Source organism: Heliconius melpomene, chromosome 2 (genome assembly GCF_056956725.1).
Source record: "Heliconius melpomene rosina isolate 202511_hmr_F chromosome 2, ASM5695672v1, whole genome shotgun sequence".
In the NCBI taxonomy this organism is placed as follows: domain Eukaryota; kingdom Metazoa; phylum Arthropoda; class Insecta; order Lepidoptera; family Nymphalidae; genus Heliconius; species Heliconius melpomene.
The window spans coordinates 8,381,874-8,405,664 of record NC_140390.1 but is presented as its reverse complement, the minus strand read 5'-3'; the positions used below and the strand labels follow the sequence as shown (position 1 = coordinate 8,405,664).

Here is a 23,791-nt window from a genome sequence, read left to right as displayed (position 1 = left end):
GAATTTTGTATATGTATTGATAAGCCGTCGTGGCTACGACATTAATATTGATCGTCCGCTCCACGTAAATTTATAGGTCACAGCGAAAATGAGTGTTAAATCCGCGCCAAATATGTCTCAGCGTGAGAAATTCGATTTAATAAACTCAGAAGTGCGATCTTTCTATGAATATTGCAAAGAGGCTGGAATGAGTGATGAGGAAATGGATATTATATGTCGCCCTTTGACTAACGCTGTACGAAAGGCGTCTATTAAAAGGTGGACCAGGGCTTTTTTGCTGCTAGTTATGATATTAGCAATCGGCTACACTGTTAGCCAAATGGATACATTTCAGTGGCACGCAACGGCTATTGCTAGAATAACGTTGATTAAATTGCTACCTATGTGGGACTGGACGCCCTTATATTACAATAAATGTCTAATTGATAGATCACAACCGCAAAATTTGGATAATGATGTAGTTTCCCTAGCTGATTGTATTACATGTGAAGCTGTCAGTAAGTACATATATATTATTGCGCTCATTAATTTAATGACAATAAGCCATACGTATTGCTTTTGTTTACAGATTTTTCCTTACACAAATAGACACTATCAAATATTTTTTATATTGTATATCACATAAGTAGTCAATTTAATCTAACAAAAAAGTATTAAATATATTTACAAAATTACTTTATTAAAATTTAATTAGAAAAATCTTAATAAAAAAACAGCTTCATGCTGCTTAGCATAAGAGGGAATGTGATATACTTACTACCAATTTTTCTGCTTAATTTTCAAGATAACATGTCGAGTGGAACTCTATTATTTAAATATACATTCTCCTGAGTGAGGATTGAATCTATAACCACCCCATTATAGCCAGATGCTGTTCCACTGCGCCATAATGGCCTCAAGTAATTTATATAATTTTAATATTTATTGTTTACAGAGGATATCACCCGTATATCAGATACCAATTACAAAGAAGTTTTCAACCATCATCTTTTACGTGGGGCACCAGTAATCGTGACAGATGCTTATTATGATTGGTCTGTATCAGAATTGAACCTCACTACCCTAATAAGTAACGATGATAGACTACGCGACTCTGTGCCATGCAGGATATTAACTAATATAAGAATAGGAAAACAACCTATGGATTTAGAGGAAATAGTATCTCGAATTACCAACACTGATATACCCAGTTGGTTTGTACATTTTCAAAACTGTGACATCAGAGCTGTAAAATCATTTAGAATTTTGGCACCCAGGCCTTATTTCCTCTCTCCACATATCCCTCCATCACATTTCAATTGGTTAATTCTATCTAAAAACTATGATACACATAGATTCAAGAATTTAGAATTAGATATAGGTTTAATAATAATGTCTCAGTTGAAAGGTAAAACTTATATACAATTAAAACCTAGAGCACCATGTGAAGACATATGTTATGTGTTGAATGTTCACTTGACAGAAGGAGAAACACTAGTTCTTAGTAATTCTCTATGGGAACTGACTTACTTGCCCGGGAAAGGGGAAAATGTGGCCATGATCACTGAAACTGATTGGGTTGAATCCTAATGTTAGAATCCTTTTATATATAAGGGTCATTCATAAACTATGTCACAAAATAGGGTTGATGAGATGTAACATTGTATAAAAACTTAATTTTCATTACATTTTAATTCAATATATAATATACAAAGATCATTTTGAAATTTCTGTTTTAATTTAATAAATAAAGTGTAAAATAGCAAAATATTTCGCCGGTCCCTATTAACATTGTCGAATATGAAAATCTACAGAACAAGTATAGTATATAAAAATATTAACATTTTAAACTTTGAGGGGTCTCCTTTAAAGTGGCCAATTCTAACATCCAACATTGTTAATAGGGACTGGAGATTTGATGATGGATAGGTATATCCTGTGACAGTGATGGGGGAGGGGCCAAAATTGTGTAATTAATGTGACATAATTAATGGATGGCCCCAAAATGGTCTCTATATATATATTAATAAAATTTCCAAACTGCACTCTCTTGGTAGTTATTTGTAATTACAATTTATAGCACATAGCTAGCTCCATAATGTTGATCTTGGGTGAACTGGCATGTTTAAACTTTTGTATAACTTAACAATCACTTTTATTGGCAATATTTTTATAATGATTGATGATGATGATGGTATTGTAATGATAGTTACTTTTTTTAGAGTTATACATAATTTTATCATTATTATACATGATTAGTAAAATATGATAGTTTTTCCTGGGATCGACACCTTAATTATAAAAATATACAACGAACTACTAAAGCATAAACAGATAAAAAATAAAACTACTTTTATACAGATTTATATGGTAATATATTGTTTTTAAGATCAGCCTTCCTTCATACATTGCATTAGTCGAGAAGAAAAAACATTTTTCTAAAATATAATATAAATATTATGAATGAAACTTCTAATAACAATCCAACATAAATTCATATAAATTATTAAAAATGTATATAAAAGTAGTTTTATTTCATAAATATAATCAGAATTTATATTTACAATGGTTAGCTTAAAAAAATCTAAATGAAACATATACCGCACCGTATGTTATAGTTAGTGTAAGCTTTGTGACCTGACTTTGTCTATAATATGTATTTTAATTAATATTATTAAGGTAGGCATGATGACAGATTTTAATAAACTGTTCTAAAATGTTAAGAAATATATTATAATTACACTGTCGATCTTATTTCTTTAAAAAAAATAAGATTACTTTAAAAATATTACCAATCTGTGACGTACACTGTTGTGATTGGCGTATAACATATATGGCGGCGTGCCGTATTTTGCAGGATATTTTCTGTTGTAAATGAGTTAACAATGAAATTAATGCATGTTTTTTTAATCTATTAAAATAGTTAATTAATTAAATACATAATTTTTTTTTACAGCTGTCATCATGCCAATTCTTAGGGAGATACTGTATAATGTTATGATATAAATTGCAATTTCATTTTGTTTTCTTATGAAACTTTATAAATTAAATTGTAATAATGGAAAATAATTAAACACTCTTTTATTGATCAATATTTAATAATTAATTATTACATTTTTTGTTTTTATATTCTTTGAGAGACTTCTTTGTGAGACTGATGTATGGTAACATATCATTCCATCATACATACATACTAAATGAAGCAAACAAATGAACATGTATATATTATAACAAGTATTTAAATTTTATTTATATAACGCTTTTAAGCACCATGTTAACTTACATTATATATTAAGACGATATTTTAATTATTTGATTATTTTTTGATTATATTTTTGATTATTTTTTTCTGCTTCGTCATAGGGTCGTAGTTATAAATTATATCACAATACAAATTCAATATTTCAAAGGAATTGACTGGGAATTGATTCAAAACATGAAATATCATCTTTCTGTATTTTCTATACATGGTGTTGTTAATTTGGCAAGCTTTTTAATATAAGATTAAAAACATAATATAGTATTATAATAGAATAACAACATTGTATTAATGTATCGTGACAAAGTACCTCAATATGAATATAGTAATGTGAAGCATGTACGAGTTGTTTTGTTTTTTACCTAAAACGTTTATTTAGTTTCACGCTATATAGCGCACATAGCAGGGTAGGCAGAGAAACCTGGGAAGTGTTCAGACACTTCATTCTCAATAAGACACTTCCGTTCGTTATCCACCACATTCCGACGAATTCTTGAGGCATTGCGTATTGAATGGTGGAACTTAACGCCGCGGTTTGCCTTGTCACCAGTGTGGAAGTGACAATAGTAAATATTTCATTTGTTCGTTTTGTTTTTAATATTTATTAATAATATAGGTTAAAGATGTATCAGAGAAATATGTCTGTTTCCTCGCTTTTCATTGTAATCCTAATTTAATTATAGAATTACCTGAACTGAACATTCACATAGTAGCCAATACTCGTGATTTTGTATTTGTTTAAATGTGTCTTATAATCATGGGCGTATCTAAAGATTGATATTTGTACAGATGTGTTCTTGTAAACTATCTTATTAAAATTTAAGGGGTGGGCACAGACTACCCGTCTTGAGATCAACTACCTAAAATATGTGAAAAATTAAGTTGATACAATGTATCGCAAAATAAGGAAATTAAGATCTAAAAAAAGGTTTTCAAATAAAAAAAAAACAACATTCAAACACTAATATAATTTATTACAAGCAATATTTATTCAGTCTTTTCCTTATGAACTGGTTTTCCGCGGAACCACTTGTAGAGGTTCTTCATAGACAACACTACTGGGAACATTATGGGTAAGAATAGTGGAATGTAGATTGCATATCTGGAATAGAAAATATTAGTTAATAAGTGTTATAAGCTTTATTTGCGATGGTTGTGGGTTCGATACAAATTTGAAGGAAACAGGAAGGAAAAAATGGACGGCAGATGCATTGTATTTCCATTCAGCTAAATAATCGTTTTTCAGTTAATTTGAACTGATTACCACATTTATAAAAATAGCGAAACAAGTGGCACACTACATTCAGTACTGGAGATAGGCAGAGAGAATCTGGGAAGTGTTGAGACATTCCAATCCCCTTAAGACACTTCCGTTCTCCATTTTCCGCCGAATTCTCAAGGTATTGCGTGTTCTCAAGGTTGTGTGGCGGAACTCAACACTGCGCGGTGATATTTTCATTTGGTTAATGAAAATATTATAACTTCACTCTATCCAGAGGGAATGGAACCCACAACCCGCAACGGCTGCGCCACGAAATAGAGAAAAATAAAAAAGACTTACTTCTGATCATCAGGAAAATACAACAAAGCTAGTAAACTTGGTTCCATAAAAGCGCTCTCCGCTGCTAAGAAAGCTTCCTTGGAGCGTCTCTGAGCGGAGAGCAAGTCTCCGTTTTCCATCAGTTTAGTGGCTTTCTCTATACTGGTGACAGCTTGGTTGATGGACGCGCCGACTTCATCGTTGATTACTATGTTTGATATTTCTCCTGAAATGTATATATAATATAAGATTAAAATGAATATAAATTTACTATTAATTTTATCTATCTATCGGGGGTATCTTTTTTTACCTATATCGGTAACATCTCACACTTTATATAAAGAAAAAAAAAATTACCAAGTAACTTCGACAGTGACTTAAGACTCCGCTCAGCTGAGGTCACTTGCTCCAACGTCCTGATGCGGAGGAGAGAATCGACTTCCCAGGCGCGCGGAGACACTGAACGGAGAGCTTCTAAATGCGCTTTTTGTATGGGTTCCTGAAGAAAGAAAATAAAATAAATTTAATCTTTACGACCGGAAAATAATTATACTTAATTTATTTACTGATGCATTATTAAGTACGAGTGCAATTGCGTTGTATTTTGCTACTCAACGCGGAATGTCTCTAAAAATCGGGTGAAAATGCGGAATGGAGTATCTTAAAAAAATAAGATAAAAAATTTCACGGTACGGGGCTCGACCCTATGAGTTTCACACAATCTAATACCTCTGAATAAATTTCGTTGTTTGTTAAATTAATTAAATTAAAGTACAATGAAAAATTAAAAGTTAATGATGATATTTTTTAAAATTAATGTAGAACTTGAGCTCGTACCCTAAAAATTTATGCTTTCTATATAATGTAACTAGCGGCCCGCTTGCGGTTACACCCGCGTGAACTATGTTATTATTATTCTGTCTGTATGGCTACGTCCTAGTGACGTCTATGCAAAATTTGAGACTCCTAGCATTTGTAGTAACGAAGTTTCATACAAACTTTCGACCCCAAAAACAACCCTTAGAAATCGAATATTGCAAATTCCCGTCTTAGCGAGCACCTACGTCCTATAAGTAACTCCTATGCAAAATTTGAGATTCCTAGCACAAGTAGTTTCTGAGATTTCGTGATGAGTGAGTGACCTTTCGATTTTATATATATAGATAAAAGTATATTATTTTTAATACGCCACCTTACACAAAAAAAAATATTGAATTTCGAATTATATTATCCTGTGTTAAATTAAACTCTAACCTAATAATATAGTGTTCTACATTTTAGGAAATCTGACATTTTGAACACTTTCCAGTAGTCCGAGGTCACGGGTCTACCCGTTCTTATTCCGGGTAAAGAGTTTCATTCAAAATGTATAATAATACGAGAAAATTAAAGATATTATTAAATAATTATGCTTAAAATTTTAGTAAGGCAATCAGTTTTCGAGACATTTCGTTTCTTATTGAGAGGCGAAAGTCAACGCAACGTTTTGTCTGTTACCAGTGCTAGAAAATAAAAACAAGTTATGCCTCCAAATGGGAATCGAACTGACATCCGTTTCGTTAACAATCAGACAGTGTGCCAATTTTTATTAAAACTTTTAAAAAAATCCAGAAAAAGCAAATCACAAAGCTTACCTTATCAGTAATACCAAGTAACTTCCTCAGCTGTGCCACAAATGTGCCCATTATAAGATTTACGTCAGGTTTATATATTTTCTGTTCGCATTCCTCCCTCGTGGGGTTCCCCAATATGACTGCCCCCCATTTTGGGGAAATAAATGCTTGGACTGGAGATATTTTTTTGTTATCTATGAAAGTGAATATCATTATTATAACAGGCTGTCGTGCCGCAGGGTCACAAGAGAGGGACTGCAAACGCAACGATTGTGGGTTCGATTCTCATTAGGGGAATTAAATATTTCATAATTTCAATTCCTCGTTCTGGTAACGAGATAAAACGTGGCGTTGAGTTCTACCACTCAACACACAATGCCTCCAGAATTCGGAGGAGTATTTTGATATTAGGTTATCCTTGTAAGAACTAATATTATCATATTTGTTTATTATCATTCATCATTGCAATTACATTATAGGATAAAAGCAAAAATAATATAGTTATGATTTTTTGCTAATTGAATGAATGCTCCCATTAATTCCAATCCACAACTTTTGCAGGACTGGATTCAACCACTCCCACTCACCGTGTTGCACGAGGAGGGGCGCTACATGGCAGGGCACAGCATAGAGCGCTGCGTGCACAGCGGCGCGGTCGCCCACGTGCGCCGTTCGTGCCTCCAGCCGCGTCAGCAGCAGCGGCAGGCGAGATTCGAAGACTGATTTGTAAGGATTTGGGCCTGACACCTGGGGTTACAAAAATTGTTTTATTATATTTCATGAAAGTTTTGTTTTTTTGTGCATTACATTTATGTAAGTAAGAATAATGTTGTTATAAGTGATAGGTATGACAGTCAAATACAGTTGTAGTTCATTTAATATATTTTTTTAGTGCTTTTGTTTCCAAGAGGTGCGGGTTCGAGTCCCGGTTCTTTCAAAATTTTAATTTAAATAAATCAGCTTGCGCTATATCCCAGACACAGTAGTGTAGGCAGAGGGTACCTAGTGTTAAGATACTCCGTTCCCCATTTTGCGCCTAATTCTGGAAGCTTTTTGTTGGTTGATTGGAGAAACTCAACACCACACTTTGTCTCGCCACCACACCGAACTAAATATTTTATTTCTTCGAGTAGGGACCGAAACTGGCTTGTTTTTTTATACGTTTTCTAAATATATTACACTTACATGTATAACTTCAAAGTCGAAGTCCAGTTGGTAGAGCCACTCCGACTTCAGCGTGAAGTTGTGTAACTCGGAGAGCTCGTCTACAAACGACCCGATATAATCTGTGGAATTAAACATTGAAATTAAAAAATTAAGAAAAGAAATGTATCGAATGATTTGTAGGTACTATAGCAATTAAATTGTATTTTGCAGCATTTTTTTAAAATAAATAGCTTGATTCTAGTAATAATTTTCTTTTTAGATTTTTTAAGTTATATCCGTGGAAATTTACAAAAAATGGAATAGCCTGACCACGTGTCTGTTCCATTTATAAATATACCTTTTGAAAACTTTTTAAAAATTATTAGCCTAAAAAAATGTTGTTGTCTGTTACTTAAATTAGACTTAAAACTAGAAATATTCGTATAGAAATGAAATTCTTATGATATTCCAAATATTTAGATTTTTCCTTTTTCAATTTATGTTAAAAATAATACCCTACACAAAAAAACAAATGACCTAAGACATGAGACATGTATAACCAAATACATAAGATTTTAATAAAAACTAACCTTCAACCGCCTCCTTAGCGTCGAAGTCCACTTTCAACAGATGAGGGGTCGGATGTACCACAGACAACACCACGTGGTACTCTCCAGGCGGGAATCGAACCTGTCGTGCTAAATCCGGTAACTCAAAGCGAGATCCGTTGAGCACTGAGGGTTCATATATCCAGTTTCTGAGGGCTTCGATCAGCGTGGGTAATGCTGGAAATTGGAATTTGCAAAAATATTAAATAAGTATATATTGTTTAAATTGGGCGGAAAGTGGGAAACGGAGTGTCTTAACACTAGGTTCCATAGGAAGCTTTAAAATAGAAATGGGCTTGACCTCTGCTTAATCTGCTATATGCAAGATACAGCGTAAAGCTAAAGAACAGTATATAGCACCGGATAAGTAGATGACTTTTTGTGAGGACATTCTGTTTTATTCTAGACGATTGTGGGTTCGCAATCTCACGTGGAGTAAGGAAACATACTCTGGCAACGAGGCAAAACGGCGTTGAGTTCCGCCATAATGTCTCCAGAGTTCGGGGGAAAGTGGGGATCGGAGTGTCTTAACACTTAATTTCCAGGTTCCCTCTGCCGCTATGTGCGGTATATAGCGTCAAGCTAAGAACAAAATTGCAACACATAACTTGGCAATTTCTTGGAGTAAGATAATACCAATAATTTAGATTTTTTTTCAAACAAATCGACATTTTAGGGTTATGCCATATTCTTGTCACTTTTATCAGCTCTCTGGTAAAACAGTTCTGTTTAGTTCTGACCGGTTAAGACCTGAATGTCTAAAAATTGGCTATCAGTTTAAATATTACATAAATAATATTGATCAATGTCACTCTTTAAATGTAAATATAAATATTTTGGGTCAAAATTTTTTACGAGTGAGTTCAGTTTTGAAAAAGATTACATTTTTATTGTTGCGATACTAGTGTATTCGAATTTGATAACTATGATAACTACGCATATATTATGCAAATACATATTTCATGTGTTTTTAGTGAATTAAAAGATATGTTTTTTTTTACTTTCACGCTGAATACCCGCTTATAGCAGGGTAGGTAGAGGGAACCAAGAAAATTGTTTTCAGACACTGCGTTACCCATTTTTCGCGGAAGTATTGCTAATTTTTGCCTCGTTACCAGAACGCAAAAATCAAAATATTAAATATTTCATTCCACCGAGTGGGAATCGAACTCACGACCGTCTCGTTTACAGTCACACCCTTGTGTCACCGGACCACGATGGCATCTAAATGTTTTATAATCTTAAATTAACAATATTAGTTTATCATCATCTTTGTACCATATAGGGTACGGGTAGGGGTAGGTCCTTATAAACGTCGAAAGAAAATTTCTTGTTTTTCCTGTCGCTCAAAATTTGATCTTAAATTTTATTTTCATACACAATTTTAATCCACAATTTGCCTGTTAAGGGTTGATAAGACATTTTTCAAGATCTTTTGGAGATACCCGTGATCTTAATTATATAATAATCATAAATTACTTAGAAATAAAATAACATTAGGTTCCCTGTGCCTACCCTACTGTGTGGGATACAGCGTGAAGGTGATATAATTTTTGATTTGATTTTTAATGAAAATATGTATTTAATCGATTTATATTAATGGATTATTCCAAATTTCCAATAATTACTATTGTTGCCTTATTATTAACTTACCTTTAACATCTCTAAAGAAGGCAACCCTCTCACTGCCAACCCACACATCTTGGAACAAGGGTTTCCTCTGAACGACATAAAAAGTATTGGGCTTCTTAATATTGATCTTTGAATCTAATTCCTCCAGAACCTCTTGCTCCTCTGCCAGTGAGTTTAAAGACTGTTGGAGATCGGCTGACAATATTTTGTGATTGATTTTCAGTTTTATTACATCTGAAATAAGTAAAAAAGATGTTAAGTTAAAGAAAATAAAAAAATAATAACATTACAAGTATTGAAAGTAAACATACTTAGTATTTAGTTGAAATATATAATATTATAATTTTATTAAGCAACTTTAAGTTTATTTGCATATAAAAAAAACTGAATTCGTATTTCAAATAATATAATATTAATTTTGGGACACTAGTGAATTATTTAGCTGTACGCGTGTATGTTATCTATAATAATGTAATGTGTTAACACTCTGTTTCCAGGTTCCCTCTGCCTACCCTGGCGTATATATAGGATAGTGTGATGTTAAAAAAAAAAACAAAAATTGTTACTTACCAGATTCTTTAAACGCTATTTCAATTTCTCTGGCTACGTCGGCAGCGGTCTTATCGTCGTTAGCTAGGATCGTCAGTTCCGTTGTTATGAAATGGCTCTCCGTGTTGAAATCGTTGATTTTGGCGTACGGCAACGATACTCTGCAAAATGAATTATTGATAATTAAAAACCCCCGTAACTCTAAAAAATTAACCAACTACTAGAAGAGAGCTTAATATTTCGATTGTCTGAATTATTTTATTGAATCTTGGCCAAGAATACTCTCAATTAAGTTGTCTTTCAAACAGAAAAAAACTAAATCAAAATCGGTTCACCCGTTCGAGAGCTACGATGCCACAAATAGAAATACACATACACCCATAACCAGAGACTTCAAACATATAGGTAACATTCCTTTATTTTCGTCCCCCGGCAAACAAAAATGTTAAAAAATAGTTATAATACCGTAGTGAGGTAATAATTGCATATTTTTTGATTATTTAAATTTTCCCGATTTTGATAAAACAAATCGAGGCGTTCAATTAAGCCACATAGTGAGCCAAGACTCTCTCACTTTCACACACACACTCTCTCTCTCTCTCTCTCTCTCTCTCTCACTGGCACTCGGGGGAATGAGTATATTTCAATATTTTCATTTCTCCACTCCGATAAGCAATGCGCGGTGTTAAGTACCGCCTGTCTTAACAATAAAAATGTTATATCTCCAATTCTTGTTTAAAGTGGAGAACTGAGTGTTTTAATATACCTCACACTCCTGCATGCAGAAATGCTTCGCAGGAGAAAGCGTGAAGCTATTAATAAAAAAAAAAAGTTAATAACGGCTATTATATTTAAATGGTCAGTAAAATATTGGGGCTATGGGCTACTAAATAAAAATTCTCTAGTAATTAAGTATCTAATCTTATCTAGTAAAAAATAAATCTAAATCTAACAAAATCTCAATCTAGTATTTAAGTAGAGGCAAAATTACATAATGTATGTAATATGCCTGGTCTACAAAACGCGGCGTTGAGTTCTGCCAGTCAACAGGTCAACACGCAATCACCTCCAGAATTAGGCGGAAAATGGGGAGCAGAATGTCTTTACACTCTGCTTATCTTGCTACATGACCATATAACGTGAAGCTGAGAAATAGAGAGAGAGATAGAGGCTAATCTAAAAAAAATATGTTCTTACCCGCATGTAGCAGAGTAATCAATGTTTCATGGTATAATAATGAAGTGATAATTTTATGAAATACCATAGAATTTGCATAGTTTTCCGTATTTTAGTTTTATCCTCAATATTAGTTCTAGTTTTTCCTCATATACGGCCGAATATTAGTTGATAAACAATTAATTAGTAACATTAAAATATACTTAACCTAGCCTTATGGCTGTGTGCGGGATACAGCGTGAAGCTGATTTGATTTAATTTTAATTTATAGCCTTATGGCTTATGGTATTTATATACTGTTATAATTAAAAATAAACAAAATAAAAATAAAAAGGCAGAGGGAACCTAATGTTAAGACACTCCGTTCCCCACTTTCCGCCAAATTCTAAAGGCATTGCGTGTAAGTGGCGGAATTCAACGCCGCGCTTGCCTCGGTACCAAAGCGAAGAAACATAAATGTAAATTTAAATAATTATTTCATTTCTTCGAGTGGGAATCGAACCTACAACCAGTCGCTTTTACAGTCACACTTTGTGCCCCTGCGCCTAGAGTGCTACCCTAATATAGCAATTATTAATTAACAATTTTTGGGACTAAAAAGAAAAAAATAAAGCACCTGTATACTTCCGTTGTCTTCCACCAGAGCGGTACGCCTATTATGAAAAGAACGCCCACGAACGAAGCACTCGCCCACATACGGTTAGACTCTGAAACAATACAATTGATAGATATAATTTTTATACAATCTTTTGGCTCGTTGATAAAGCGCAGCGTTGAGTTACGCCACTCAATGCACAATGTCTCAACAATTGGAGTAAAACGCTAGGTTCAAACTAGATTAATTTTTTTAGCTTTATGCTGTATCCCGCAAGGTGCACGTGGTAGTGCACGTGGTAGGATAAGAACCCAGTATTAATACACTCCGTTCCCATTAAGACACTTCCTAATCTCTGCCTAATCAGGCATAGCGTGTTGAGTAGCGGAACTCAAGGCCGCGGTTGGTCTCGTTACATTATAGAGCGAGGAAATTAAAAACATGAAAAATCTCATTTTCTCAAGCGGGATTCAAACCCATAACCTGCCGCGATTGGCAACCGTTGCACGCTTGTGTCTGTACGCCACGACTGGCCTCAATTAAATATTTTAATTATATTTACAGTTCCTGAAAATAATTAATTTTAATATATGGATAGGTACTATTCCGGAAATAATATTAAATAAAAAGAACACTATTTTACATACTTATACGGAATATTTGGTTCATTTAGCGCTTATTTAGTACTTATTTGAACCAACCTCAAATGTCCGTATAAGTTATTATAAATAATGTGCAATTTTTATATCATTCATGTGAAACAAATATCTTGTTTGCAAAATAGTTGGTATGATCATGTTCCCCCACTTTTATTCTCGAAGAGGAAAATTTAGCATTTTTCAATATAATTTAAAGTTTTATTTAAAAAAAAATACTCTAGACAAGGGTCCAGGCCATCGGTGGCTAGGACTCTAGAGTGATGGACCTCTTCACGACCTCCTCTCATGTAATACTGCACCCACGCAAACACAACGGTTGATCCATTCGATTTTTAATCGGGTTTAATGAATTATTTCTATTTTACTGTATGGTAAGATAATGCGCGGCGTTAAGTTTTGCCACCAAACACGTAATGTCCCAAATTTAAACGAAGAGTGGAAATTGGACGCGTGGCACTAAACGGACACTAAGTTCTCTCTGGCTGTCTTGGTTTATAATGATAAGAGCGGGTTATAGCTTCACGCTGTTGTTTACGTGTTGACTCTATTCCCCTCTGTCCGATTTTTAAGACATTGCGCGTTTACGGCGGGACCGCGCTTTGTCTTATAAAGACAACTTTCTATTTGGGAACAGTTGAGCTGCTTCTCCAGGACACCCTGAAGGCGACGGTAGAATGCGGGGAACCTTTCGCCCCTTATCGTGGCAGGCGCAAGCAGTCCTGCGTGGTCTCATATAAGTGGAGAAGGTTTCTGGTGGGTTTTAGTAGAGACTAATACTATAGTTCCACATAAGGAGTACTGTATGGAGTCAAGTGGTCAATGAGTCATCATATGTAAACTCTCCTCCTGGCTATCAACGCCCTAGCGAAATTGTGATCTATTGATATAATAGTGATTCATTTAATCATAATAAGATAAGTTTAAAGATAAAATGAACATAAGAAGAGCTAAAAGATTACAATATCAAAAACAGATACGAATGTTTCTATAAGAATGCTGTTTGTCCGTTAAATATCTACAAACATCATAATGTGGACATCACGATTTATGTAAGTTTCATGTTTTCTATTAACAATTTTATTATTTTAAATTTGATTCATTACTTTATTTTTTTTTAATTCCATATCCCATGTTTTATTTATAACATATTCCTGTAGCAATATATGTAGAAAGTATAGTGAAAATGTAATTTCTACATATATTTTAATTGTAAAATCACTAACGACAAATTAAAGATGAATTAAAGATTCTTCGGAGAACGGAGTGCCTTGACATTACTGTCTGTTTGTGTACCCAACAAATACTTTTCTTTATGATAGCTACGATACGTTACGATAAAAATTATATAATAGTCTATATTTTTATATTATACCGCATATAGCAGGGTAGGCATAGGAAGGAGAAATGTATTATAAGACACTCTATTCCCCACTTTCCGTTGATGAGGAATTGCCTGTAGCGTTTACATTCTTACGCTTGTGCCTTACCACAACTGGTCTCCTAGGATTATATTATGGGAAGTAAATGGTATATGGTTCGTGAACATTGAAAAAGATTGTAATGTTTGTCCTACAGTATATTATCAAGCATTTGCTTCTCCGCATCACAATGCGTCTCTGTCTCGCGCCACAACGTAAGGAAATTTCCTGCAGACTTCATATTTGGGACAGCTACGGCATCGTATCAGGTCGAAGGAGCATGGGATGCTGATGGTAAATTTGTTTTTTTAGCTTCACGCTGTATCCCCGATCCAGCAGGGGATCCAGAGGGAATCTAACGTTAAGACACTGCGTTTTCCCATTTTCCACCAAACACTGGTGGCACTCAACGCCGCGCCTTATTTTGAAATCAGAGCGAACAAAATGAAAATATTAAATATTTCATATCCTCGAGTGGGAGTCAAATTCACAACTGAAGCTGCTTTACTAATTAACAGGTAAATTAGTTTTATTAAAATAATTCGTATCTTGATAAGGTGTGAATCTTTTAAGCAATTTAAATTCAATCTTAACTATACTCCAGTTTAGGAACTGTGCATATTTAGCAGCAACCAGCATAGAATAAATAATTATAGAATTTTTTTTTTGTAAATCATATGCATTTTTTTAAAAGGCAAGACAGAAAATATTTGGGATCATTTGACACATACTAATCCGACTTTGGTAGCGGACTCCTCCAATGGAGATATTGCTGACAATTCTTACTATTTATACAAGAGAGACGTAGAGATGATGAGGGAATTGGGGTTGGATTTCTATAGATTTTCCTTGTCTTGGACCAGAATACTTCCCACTAGCTTTCCAGATAAAATTAACGAAGCTGGCGTAGCGTACTACAATAATTTAATTGATGAAATGCTCAAATATAATATTCAGCCTATCTTGACAATTTACCACTGGGATTTGCCTCAGAAATTACAAGAAATGGGAGGATGGACTAACTCAGAAATTGTCAACTGGTACTCGGATTATGCACGTGTAGCTTTTGAGCTTTTTGGGGATAGAGTGAAATATTGGATAACCATAAATGAGCCTCATCAAATCTGCAACGGTGGATATGGTTCTATGGATTTGGCACCAGCTCTTAACATAAATGGAATAGCTGATTATATGTGTGGCAAAAATTTGCTAGTAGCTCACGCTAAAGCCTATCACATTTATAATGAAGAATTTAGACCGAAACAGAACGGATCTATATTTATTTCTCTTAGTGCACAATGGCATGATTCTGAAACCGAAGAGCATGCAGAAGCAGCTTTTGACGCTAACCAATTTTATGTAAGTAATTTTCAAATATTTACGATAACTTTTACGATATTTCAAATATAAAAATATTTTTCGAATATATGTACATACGAGTATGTAGTTTTTAACTTTTATTACAATAGTTTTTTCTTAATATACATTGTTCCTAATATTTCCTTGACTATAATTTATTTAACTGCTAAATAAAGAGAATATAAATGTTTTGATTTCCAGTGGGCAATGTACTCCCATCCCATTTTTTCAAAGTCAGGTGACTTCCCACCTGTGATGAAAGAGAAAATCGCCATCAAGAGTGCCACCCAAGGTTTTCCTAGATCAAGACTGCCTGAGTTCACGCCAGAGGAAATCGAACTAGTTCGTGGTAGCTCCGATTTTTTTGGACTAAACCATTATTACACGGTATATGTGTACAGAAATGATTCCGTTGAGAATATGTATGAAATCCCATCATTTAAGGACGATCTGGAAGTGTCCAATTATTATCAGGATGATTGGAAACTCACTGAATCAGACTATTCATTGGTAATAATATAAAAAAAATATTATCTTTTGTCGTTTCTTATTTATTTTAATCAACAAAGAAATCAGCTTCAAACTGTAGTCCGCATATAGCAGGGTAGGCAGAGGGAACGTAATGTTAGAACACTCTGGTTTCCCACTTTTCGCAGAATTTTTCGGGACATTGCATGTTGAATGGCGGAACTTAACGCCGGGCTTAGAAATAAAAATAATAATTCGTTTTTCCCGTTTCAGTCAAACCCCTGCGCCAACTCGGCTTCAATTTATTTTAATATATGTATTTATATTTCAGTATATACCCTGGGGTTTCCACAAGCTGTTAATGCAAATAAAAAATGACTATGAAAATCCTCCGGTATTTATAACGGAAAATGGTTTTGCGACGCAGAGAGGGCTGAACGACGATAATCGAGTCAAATATTATAGAGGTTACTTATCTGCTATGTTAGATGCTATGGAAGATGGCTGTGATGTTAGAGCTTATACTGCTTGGAGTTTATTGGATAACTTTGAATGGCTGAAAGGATATCAGTAAGTTATTTTAAAATATAGTAATTAAATTTTTACATTTACTGAGTAATCAGATTCACGCTGCATCCTGCATAGACCTTACTCTATAGGCAGAGGGAACCTAGTGTTCCCAACGATTCCCATTTTCCACTGAATTCCGGAAGTATTGCGACTTGATTGGCGGAACTCAACGCCGCGTTACTGGCCTTGAAAATAAATACTATTATTTTTATTCCAGAGAAAGATTCGGTCTCTATGAAGTGGATTACAGTTCTTTAGCACGCACACGCACCGCGCGCAAATCTGCGTACATCTACAAGGAGATTTTGCGCTCTCGTGAGCTCGATATGCATTACGAGCCAGATATGACGAAACCCATCAGTATTGATAACGACCATTAAAGTTTTACTGCTTAAATACTTTTTTAATTATACCGATTGAATCCTTACACAGAAGTGTTGTAACATTAGGTTCCCCGTAACTTCCCTCCTGTGGGCGGGATTAAGCGTGACGCTAAAAAAATATAATCGACTGATATAGTAAGTAAACAAATGAAAGAATTAATTATGAACTGAAATAATTAAATTTTGTCACGCAAATTGTTATCTCTGATACGTAGTATCGGTCAGTAAACTGTCAATAGTTGTTAAAAAAGCTTATATTTTGACAAAAAACGTAAAGACGAGCAGAGGAGAGTTAAACAGGAAGATGTTAAATAATTTAAATTCTTATTTTTAATTAGGACAGGGGCACTGTAAACACGACAGGTTGTGGGTTCGATTCCTATGTGAGAAAATGAAATTCTTCGCTCTGATAAGTGATAACGAGGCCAAGCTCGCGCTCGAGTTCCCTCACTCAACACGAAATGCCTCTAGAATTCCGCAGTAGGGAATGGAACTCTGCCCACCCCGCTATTGCGGGATAGTGCGTGAACGTAAAAAAAAATGACAAAACCCTAATAAACGTACCACGCACAAAAGGTTGATATTACAAACGTTGTTTAATAAACACTGGTTCATTGTCAATTCGAACGAGTGGAAATATAAACAGCTCATGTTACCATTGAAAGTACGCTATTCCTCGAGACGTTTTGCGTCATTACAAGTATCAATTTTCTTACATATTGGTAAAGTACTTGTGAAGATTTTTTCACGCTTCATCCTGTATTTAGGGGATAGGCAGAGGGAAAGCCGAGTGTTAAGACACTCCGTGCCCCATTCTTATAGAAGATGAGTACTCATTTTATAATATCTGTTTTGTATGGTTAAGTTTTATGAGAGGGCGTTATAGAGTTATATAGAAATCATTACACTGACCGTAAACGCAACGGTTGTAGGTTCGATTCTCACACTGGGCAATGAATTACTTTCATTTTCTCATTCTGTTAATAAGACAAAGCTTGGCATTCAATATCGCCTATCAATAACACTGTCTGGAAAAATAGGCAGCAAATATGGAATGAATTGTCTTAAATCTAGACCCAGCTCTACGGGAATAAATAAGCTGTTTATTTTGCAAAATCGGATGAGCATCAAGATGAGATGTTTGGACGAAAGCTACCTATATCTGGAAATCATTTTTATATGCATAAATCACATATGTAGATTTCCCTTAATTTATAAGGATAAAAATTAAAGAATACTAACATCTTAGTATGAAAGAAAACTACCCAATGGAATGCAGTATCTAAACAATTGCATATGTATACTAGGACAGTGTGTCAGTTCATGACTAACGTCAGAAAGGTTCGCTACTTTAGTTTAATTTAATTACTAACTTAATATACATAAACCCTTTGTTTATAATATTTTCCTTTTAGTTAAAATCAAAGAAACTGTATATATTGTTTTTAACAAATGAAAATTATTAATTTATTCCGTTTTAATTCTCAACATTGTAATTCTCTATCAGCCCAAGAACTGACTGTAAATGCGGCGTTTGTGGGTTCAACTCCCGCATGGCAGAATGAATTATTTTCACCTTTTATAATTATAACATTACTAGCGGCCCGCTCGCGGTTTCACCCGCGTGAACTATGGTATTATTAATTTCTTTCTCCATGACTACGTCCTAGTGACGTCTATGCAAAATTTCAGATTCCTAGCACATGTAGTTTCTGAGATTTCGTGATGAGTGAGTGACCTTTCGATTTTATATATATAGATATAGGACAATTATATGGACCGTTTATTTTGAAAGTGGTGTAAGTCCATTTTTGAGAAAAATGAGCTATCACGTAATTCATGCTTAATTTAATGTAATTTTTTTATATATAACTAGTCCGTGTCTAATTTCTCAAAAATAACCCATGTTTTGAACAACTTAAAATCGGTCGGTAAATGAAATTTCATAATCATCGACATACGAACCTTTAATTTTCTCGAAACAAAAGAAAATGGACTTACACCACTCTCAAAATAAACGGTCCATATATTAGAGTAATATTTGCCGTAGTGGCGCAGAAGTCCAAGAGTGTGACTGTAACCCGACGTTGTGGGTTTGGTTCCCACTGGGAGAAACGAATTAATTATTAACATCTTTAATACTTCGCTATAGCACGAAGGCAAAATCCCTACGTAGAAATCCGCCACTCAACACGCATTGCGTCGGAAAATGGCGAACGGTGTGGGTTCCACTAGATTCCCGCTAGGTTCCCTCAGCGGGATACAGCTTTAAGCTGATATTTATATAATTAATCATATAAAAAATTTCACCATCTTATTTCAGACTCTTGAACAAGACGTCACCATCAGGTCATATAATCAATAGGTACGGTACTGTCACCGTATCCCAGATACCAGATAGTGTTAGATATCAGGGTCAGGTGTTAATTCACCAGAGCGAAGAGTAATTGAGAACAATTTACACTGACGGCTCTCGTGCGTTAAATTATTATATGGGGTGACTATTGAATGATAAAGATAGATAGATAGATAGATTGGTTATTTATTATATTTATTAGAGTACGGAATGGGGAACGGAGTGTCTTAACACTAGGTTCCCTCTGCTTACCCTGCTGTGTGCGGGATACAGCGTGAAGCGGATTTAATTTGATTTATTTATTTTATTATAATATAGTAAATAAAAGCAGAAAATCAAAAAGTCGCGGCGTTGAGTTACTCCAGTCAACGCGTAATGCAATTCGGCGAAGTAGGAAACGGAAGTACCTTAATAGGTAACGGAGTGTCACAAAAGTAGGTTTCCAGGATCATTCTGCCAATCCTGATATGTGCGGGATACAGCGTGAAGGTAGACCTACACTTTATAAATTATAATGATAACAGAAATTAATCATTCATTGTACTATAGAATTATTAACAATAGGACCTTGATCCTAGGATATCTAGACCATGTTTGTAACCTATATTGAATATGCAATTATCTTATGACCTTTTAAGAACAAATTATAGCTAGATTAATTAAATTAAAAGCTTGAAAAATATTTGAATATCAGCTGTTAAATAGTTGACTATCTAAAGTAAAACTTTCAAAAGTCATATTATTATTTTATCGATACAAGATACTCTACTTTATAATTCGAGTGGGAATCGAACTCACAACCACGTTTACACTCAGATTATGTGCTGCTGCACCAAGGCAACTTTTGCTACTAGTAAATTCCTTCAATATGTCAAAATATTATATTGTAATTTTTTAAAGATCATTCGAGAGCCCTATGAGGGTAGGAAGAATAAATATAAAAGTGAAACCTAATAGTTTAGATAAATATAGATGTTAGGTAAAGTGACCTACTATTTAAACAGCGTAGTGATATATCACTACGTAACCTCTGCTACTTAATAAAAAAATATTCACTCTTAATAATTAAAGCTATACGCATACCAGAGAAAGCATCTCGTATCGCAATAGTAATTGATGTTTCATCATTATCGGCCCATCTTAAATAAGAGCAGTGCAGAGGTCATATATGTATGTATGTACATAGTCCATACATGGGTATATCGTGACAATAAAATGATCTGGTAAATGAAGATACTTTTAAAAACTTATATAGATTTGAGGTCAGTCGTGCTGCGATAGGCTGTGGGTTCGATTCCCACTTGAGGAAATAAAATATTTAATATTTGAAATTTTTACTTTGGTGTCGAAAGCGCGGCGCGGCGCTGAATTCCGCCACTCAACACGTAATGCCTTCAGAATTCGCCGCAAAATGGAGAACGGAAGCGTCTTAATGGGAACGGAGTGTAACACTTAAAACAAGGTTCCCAGGTTCCCTCTACCTACCCTGCTAGGTCTAGGATACAGCGTGAAGCATAAAAATTCTGCTCCAAAGCAGTATCCTCCAAGTTCCAATGTAACATAATAACGTCTTCATACATTATATATTTATTTTTTCACTTCTACAACTTAGCGACGAAGCGCTAAGGACGAGTTTTATGTTAGAGAAACTGGCTAATAAGAAAAACGTGATAATATAATCAAAGTTTTGGCATTTACTTACCTCCTATAGACTAGACAAGGTAAATTGAGTATAAGACTAGAAAAATAATTTAAAGAGAAATGCAGTAGAATATAATGTTTTTTTTTTGAACATAAGGGTAATGCTGTTAGCCCTATTGGCTTTTACAGCGACACCGGTTGGATAAGGAAGAGGGACAGAGTGTTCCTGAAGAAATGCAAGCACAAGTGGCTGCCTGTGAGGAAGTCGACGACTGTAAGGGCGCCTGGACCTGCGGGACTCGAACCTCGGCTAGCGGCCGTCGAGCAGACTGAGGGAGAATATAAAGTTTTTTCAATTTTCAAAAACAATTTGTTTTTTATATTGAAAAAATATCCGTGTTTTTTAAATCAACAAGCTACTTTTAAATCTTAGCTTTATAAGAAATGATAATTTCTTCGCTCTCGCTCTTGTAAAGAGGGAAAGCGCGGAATGAATTCCGTCACTCAACACGCAAAGCTTACAGAATTCGGAAGAATGTGGGGAACAGTAATTTCTTTAGGGGTGTGTAGCGTCTTAAAACTAGGTTCCCTCTGCCTTCCCTGCTATGTGCGGGACAAGGCGAAAACCTGGAATCTTAACACTAGGTTCCATTTGCCTATCCTGTTATATGCGGGATACAGCGTGAAGCTACAAAAACAATCTAATAAAATCGATAAAATCATTTCACTTTTACGTCACCGTGGAAAAACAGAACTATGGGAAACACGAACAACGCCAATGCCAACAAGATTCTCTTCCGCAATTTTATTTATTTATAAAAATCTATTTTTTTCATTTACAATTACGTATTGGTCATAATAATAAGAATATCATAAAATATTTTTTATATTCATAGAATATATCTTCACATATCTTTTGAATGTTTATATGTGGCCGTCGTCACTGTAACGCATTGGTTGTGGGTTCGATCCCCACTCGAGGAAGTGAAATATTTATTTACGTTTATATTTCCATTTCTTTGCTCTAGTGTCGACGTCGAGGCAAAGCGCGGCGTCGAATTCTGTCACTCAACACGCAATCCCTCCAGGATTCGGCGGAAAGTGGGGAACGGGGTGTTTTAACACTTGGTTCCCTCTGCCTAGCCTTCTGTATTCGGGATACGGCGTGAAGCTGATTTTATGAATAAAATCGTAAGGGTAAGGGATCTGTTTGTAAGTTTGAGCTCAAATAAACAAAACTCGCCTGTCTCGTAATGAACTACCAAGTTTAATCGAGTTAGCATCATATGTAAAATATTTTATTATAATATAAGAAATTGAAAAAAAAACATATATTTATTATGTGAGAAACAACCTGACCTCATATCATAGAATTGAATAGTTTTCAACAGAAAATATATATTTTTCAAATAAAAAAATAATTTTAATTAGCTTTTTTAAGTGGTTTCTTTTTGTAATATTTTTTATCATTTTTTTACTATCAGCTCACAGCACTTTGGGCGAGGTCTCAATACGTCTCAACCAACAATTTTAATATAACTAATATATTTCCATTTGACCAAAAGCAGAGCAAAGCCACATGATAGAACTAGTTTCTTATATATAACAAATGTAAAAATTAAACCTTACTAAAAATCAATATTCAAATTCAAAAATCAATATTCGAACCCCATATTTGCAACCCCACGTTTGCACCCGTTGCATTAGAGTGACGTCACTCTCCTGCGATTGGTCAACAACCATGGGGCTTTTATGGCGTAAGTCGTAAACTGTAGGGGAACTGTTATAAATTACTGACGCCGAATTTAACAGAGTATAAGTACAATTATATGGTTATATATGAACTTTTAACACTAAAAAAAAAAAAAAAATTAAATGGTACTGCCTTTATACAGGAGAATTGGCGTTTTTTAATATCTGTCTTATTACAAGAGCGTTATAAAAATAACTCGTTTACCGAGTGGGAATAGTACCCCCAACTGTCGCCTTTGAGACGTTATACCGCTTCGCTTATATTTTAACAAAACTCTTGGAACTTCAAACAAAATTTCAATAACAATTATTTTCTAAATTACAATAACGAAGTGTTGCGTCACTCGCCTTAGACGTTAGAACATTATGGTTTATTTATACATATAATTTAATTAGATTTATAAATATAAGCAATATAGATCTTCAATATTTGATTACACAATAGTGTTTGAACTTCCTTAAAAGGGCTTTCGGATTAAGAGTCAACGCACTGCGGCCATTCAACTCGATTGAAGAAAAATTCGAGCATTCTTAATATTATGTGTAATTTGTATGCATATTATAATACAACTGTAGCGTAGTTTCAAATATATTTATTATTTTCTTGTTTCACGTATCCCGCACACATCAGACTAGATAGACGGGAATCTAGTGGTAAGACACTCCCTATTATCCGCCAAATTCTGGAGGCAATGAGTGTTGAGTGGGGGAACTTAAGATAGAAGATAAGAAACAATCAACACTTTTATACAACACCGTGGATATTTATAAAGACAAGGAAGTAAATAAAATTAATATTTTATTTTTTAACATTAGGTACTTTAGCATTAACGTCATGAAGACGCGTCCTCCAAACGAAATAGAATAAATTTACTATCATTATTAGAATAAAGACAAAAAAAATCGTACGATGCCACAAGCGTCGTACAAATATATTCATTCAACGATATTCTGCAACGGTATCATAATAGCCACCTATTAACCTATATGCATAATATAACATTTACTTAGCTGGTGATTTAAAAGGAAGTAAAAAAACTATGTAATTAGTTACAATTATACAAAATAAAAATTGTCTATGGTCTAGA

At 34.3% G+C, this 23,791-nt stretch overlaps 3 protein-coding genes across 4 annotated transcripts in view; 2 read left to right on the top strand and 1 right to left on the bottom strand.

Annotated features, from left to right (window-relative positions):
• The first annotated feature begins 8 nt into the window (after positions 1 to 8).
• Positions 9 to 3,577, top strand: LOC146540736 (uncharacterized). Its single transcript, XM_085202833.1, has 2 exons — positions 9 to 497; positions 935 to 3,577. Exons 1-2 carry the CDS (start codon positions 89 to 91, stop codon positions 1,567 to 1,569), a joined length of 1,044 nt encoding a protein of 347 aa, XP_085058959.1. The 5' UTR covers positions 9 to 88; the 3' UTR covers positions 1,570 to 3,577.
• Positions 3,578 to 4,191: 614 nt separating this feature from the next.
• The window catches only part of PIG-S (phosphatidylinositol glycan anchor biosynthesis class S), a 42,035-nt gene continuing 22,435 nt past the window's right edge, over positions 4,192 to 23,791 (bottom strand). For both annotated transcript variants that reach the window (XM_085202814.1, XM_085202806.1), the window contains exons 2-11: positions 12,119 to 12,209; positions 10,348 to 10,487; positions 9,799 to 10,011; positions 8,128 to 8,322; positions 7,577 to 7,677; positions 6,979 to 7,138; positions 6,413 to 6,585; positions 5,136 to 5,277; positions 4,800 to 5,004; positions 4,192 to 4,340 (exon numbers count right to left, since the gene is read on the bottom strand). In XM_085202814.1, the coding sequence (XP_085058940.1) occupies positions 4,226 to 4,340; positions 4,800 to 5,004; positions 5,136 to 5,277; positions 6,413 to 6,585; positions 6,979 to 7,138; positions 7,577 to 7,677; positions 8,128 to 8,322; positions 9,799 to 10,011; positions 10,348 to 10,487; positions 12,119 to 12,209 (1,535 nt within the window). In that variant the 3' untranslated portion in view covers positions 4,192 to 4,225. The remainder of the gene's footprint in view (positions 4,341 to 4,799; positions 5,005 to 5,135; positions 5,278 to 6,412; positions 6,586 to 6,978; positions 7,139 to 7,576; positions 7,678 to 8,127; positions 8,323 to 9,798; positions 10,012 to 10,347; positions 10,488 to 12,118; positions 12,210 to 23,791) is intronic.
• LOC146540735 (myrosinase 1-like) lies at positions 13,786 to 16,967 on the top strand. The gene is made up of 6 exons (XM_085204668.1): positions 13,786 to 13,805; positions 14,332 to 14,468; positions 14,869 to 15,533; positions 15,735 to 16,043; positions 16,333 to 16,571; positions 16,789 to 16,967. The coding sequence occupies exons 1-6, from the start codon at positions 13,786 to 13,788 to the stop codon at positions 16,949 to 16,951; spliced, it is 1,533 nt and encodes a 510-aa protein (XP_085060794.1). The 3' UTR covers positions 16,952 to 16,967.

Bases quoted from the DNA above. Each gene is read 5' to 3' on its own strand.
- LOC146540735 (XM_085204668.1), top strand. From the start codon at position 13,786: ATGTGGACATCACGATTTAT. The intron at 15,534-15,734 runs GTAAGTAATTTT...TTTGATTTCCAG, and splicing joins TTGACGCTAACCAATTTTAT to TGGGCAATGTACTCCCATCC. The intron at 16,572-16,788 runs GTAAGTTATTTT...TTTTTATTCCAG, and splicing joins GAATGGCTGAAAGGATATCA to AGAAAGATTCGGTCTCTATG.
- LOC146540736 (XM_085202833.1), top strand. From the start codon at position 89: ATGAGTGTTAAATCCGCGCCAAATATGTCTCAGCGTGAGAAATTCGAT. The intron at 498-934 runs GTAAGTACATAT...TATTGTTTACAG, and splicing joins TATTACATGTGAAGCTGTCA to AGGATATCACCCGTATATCA.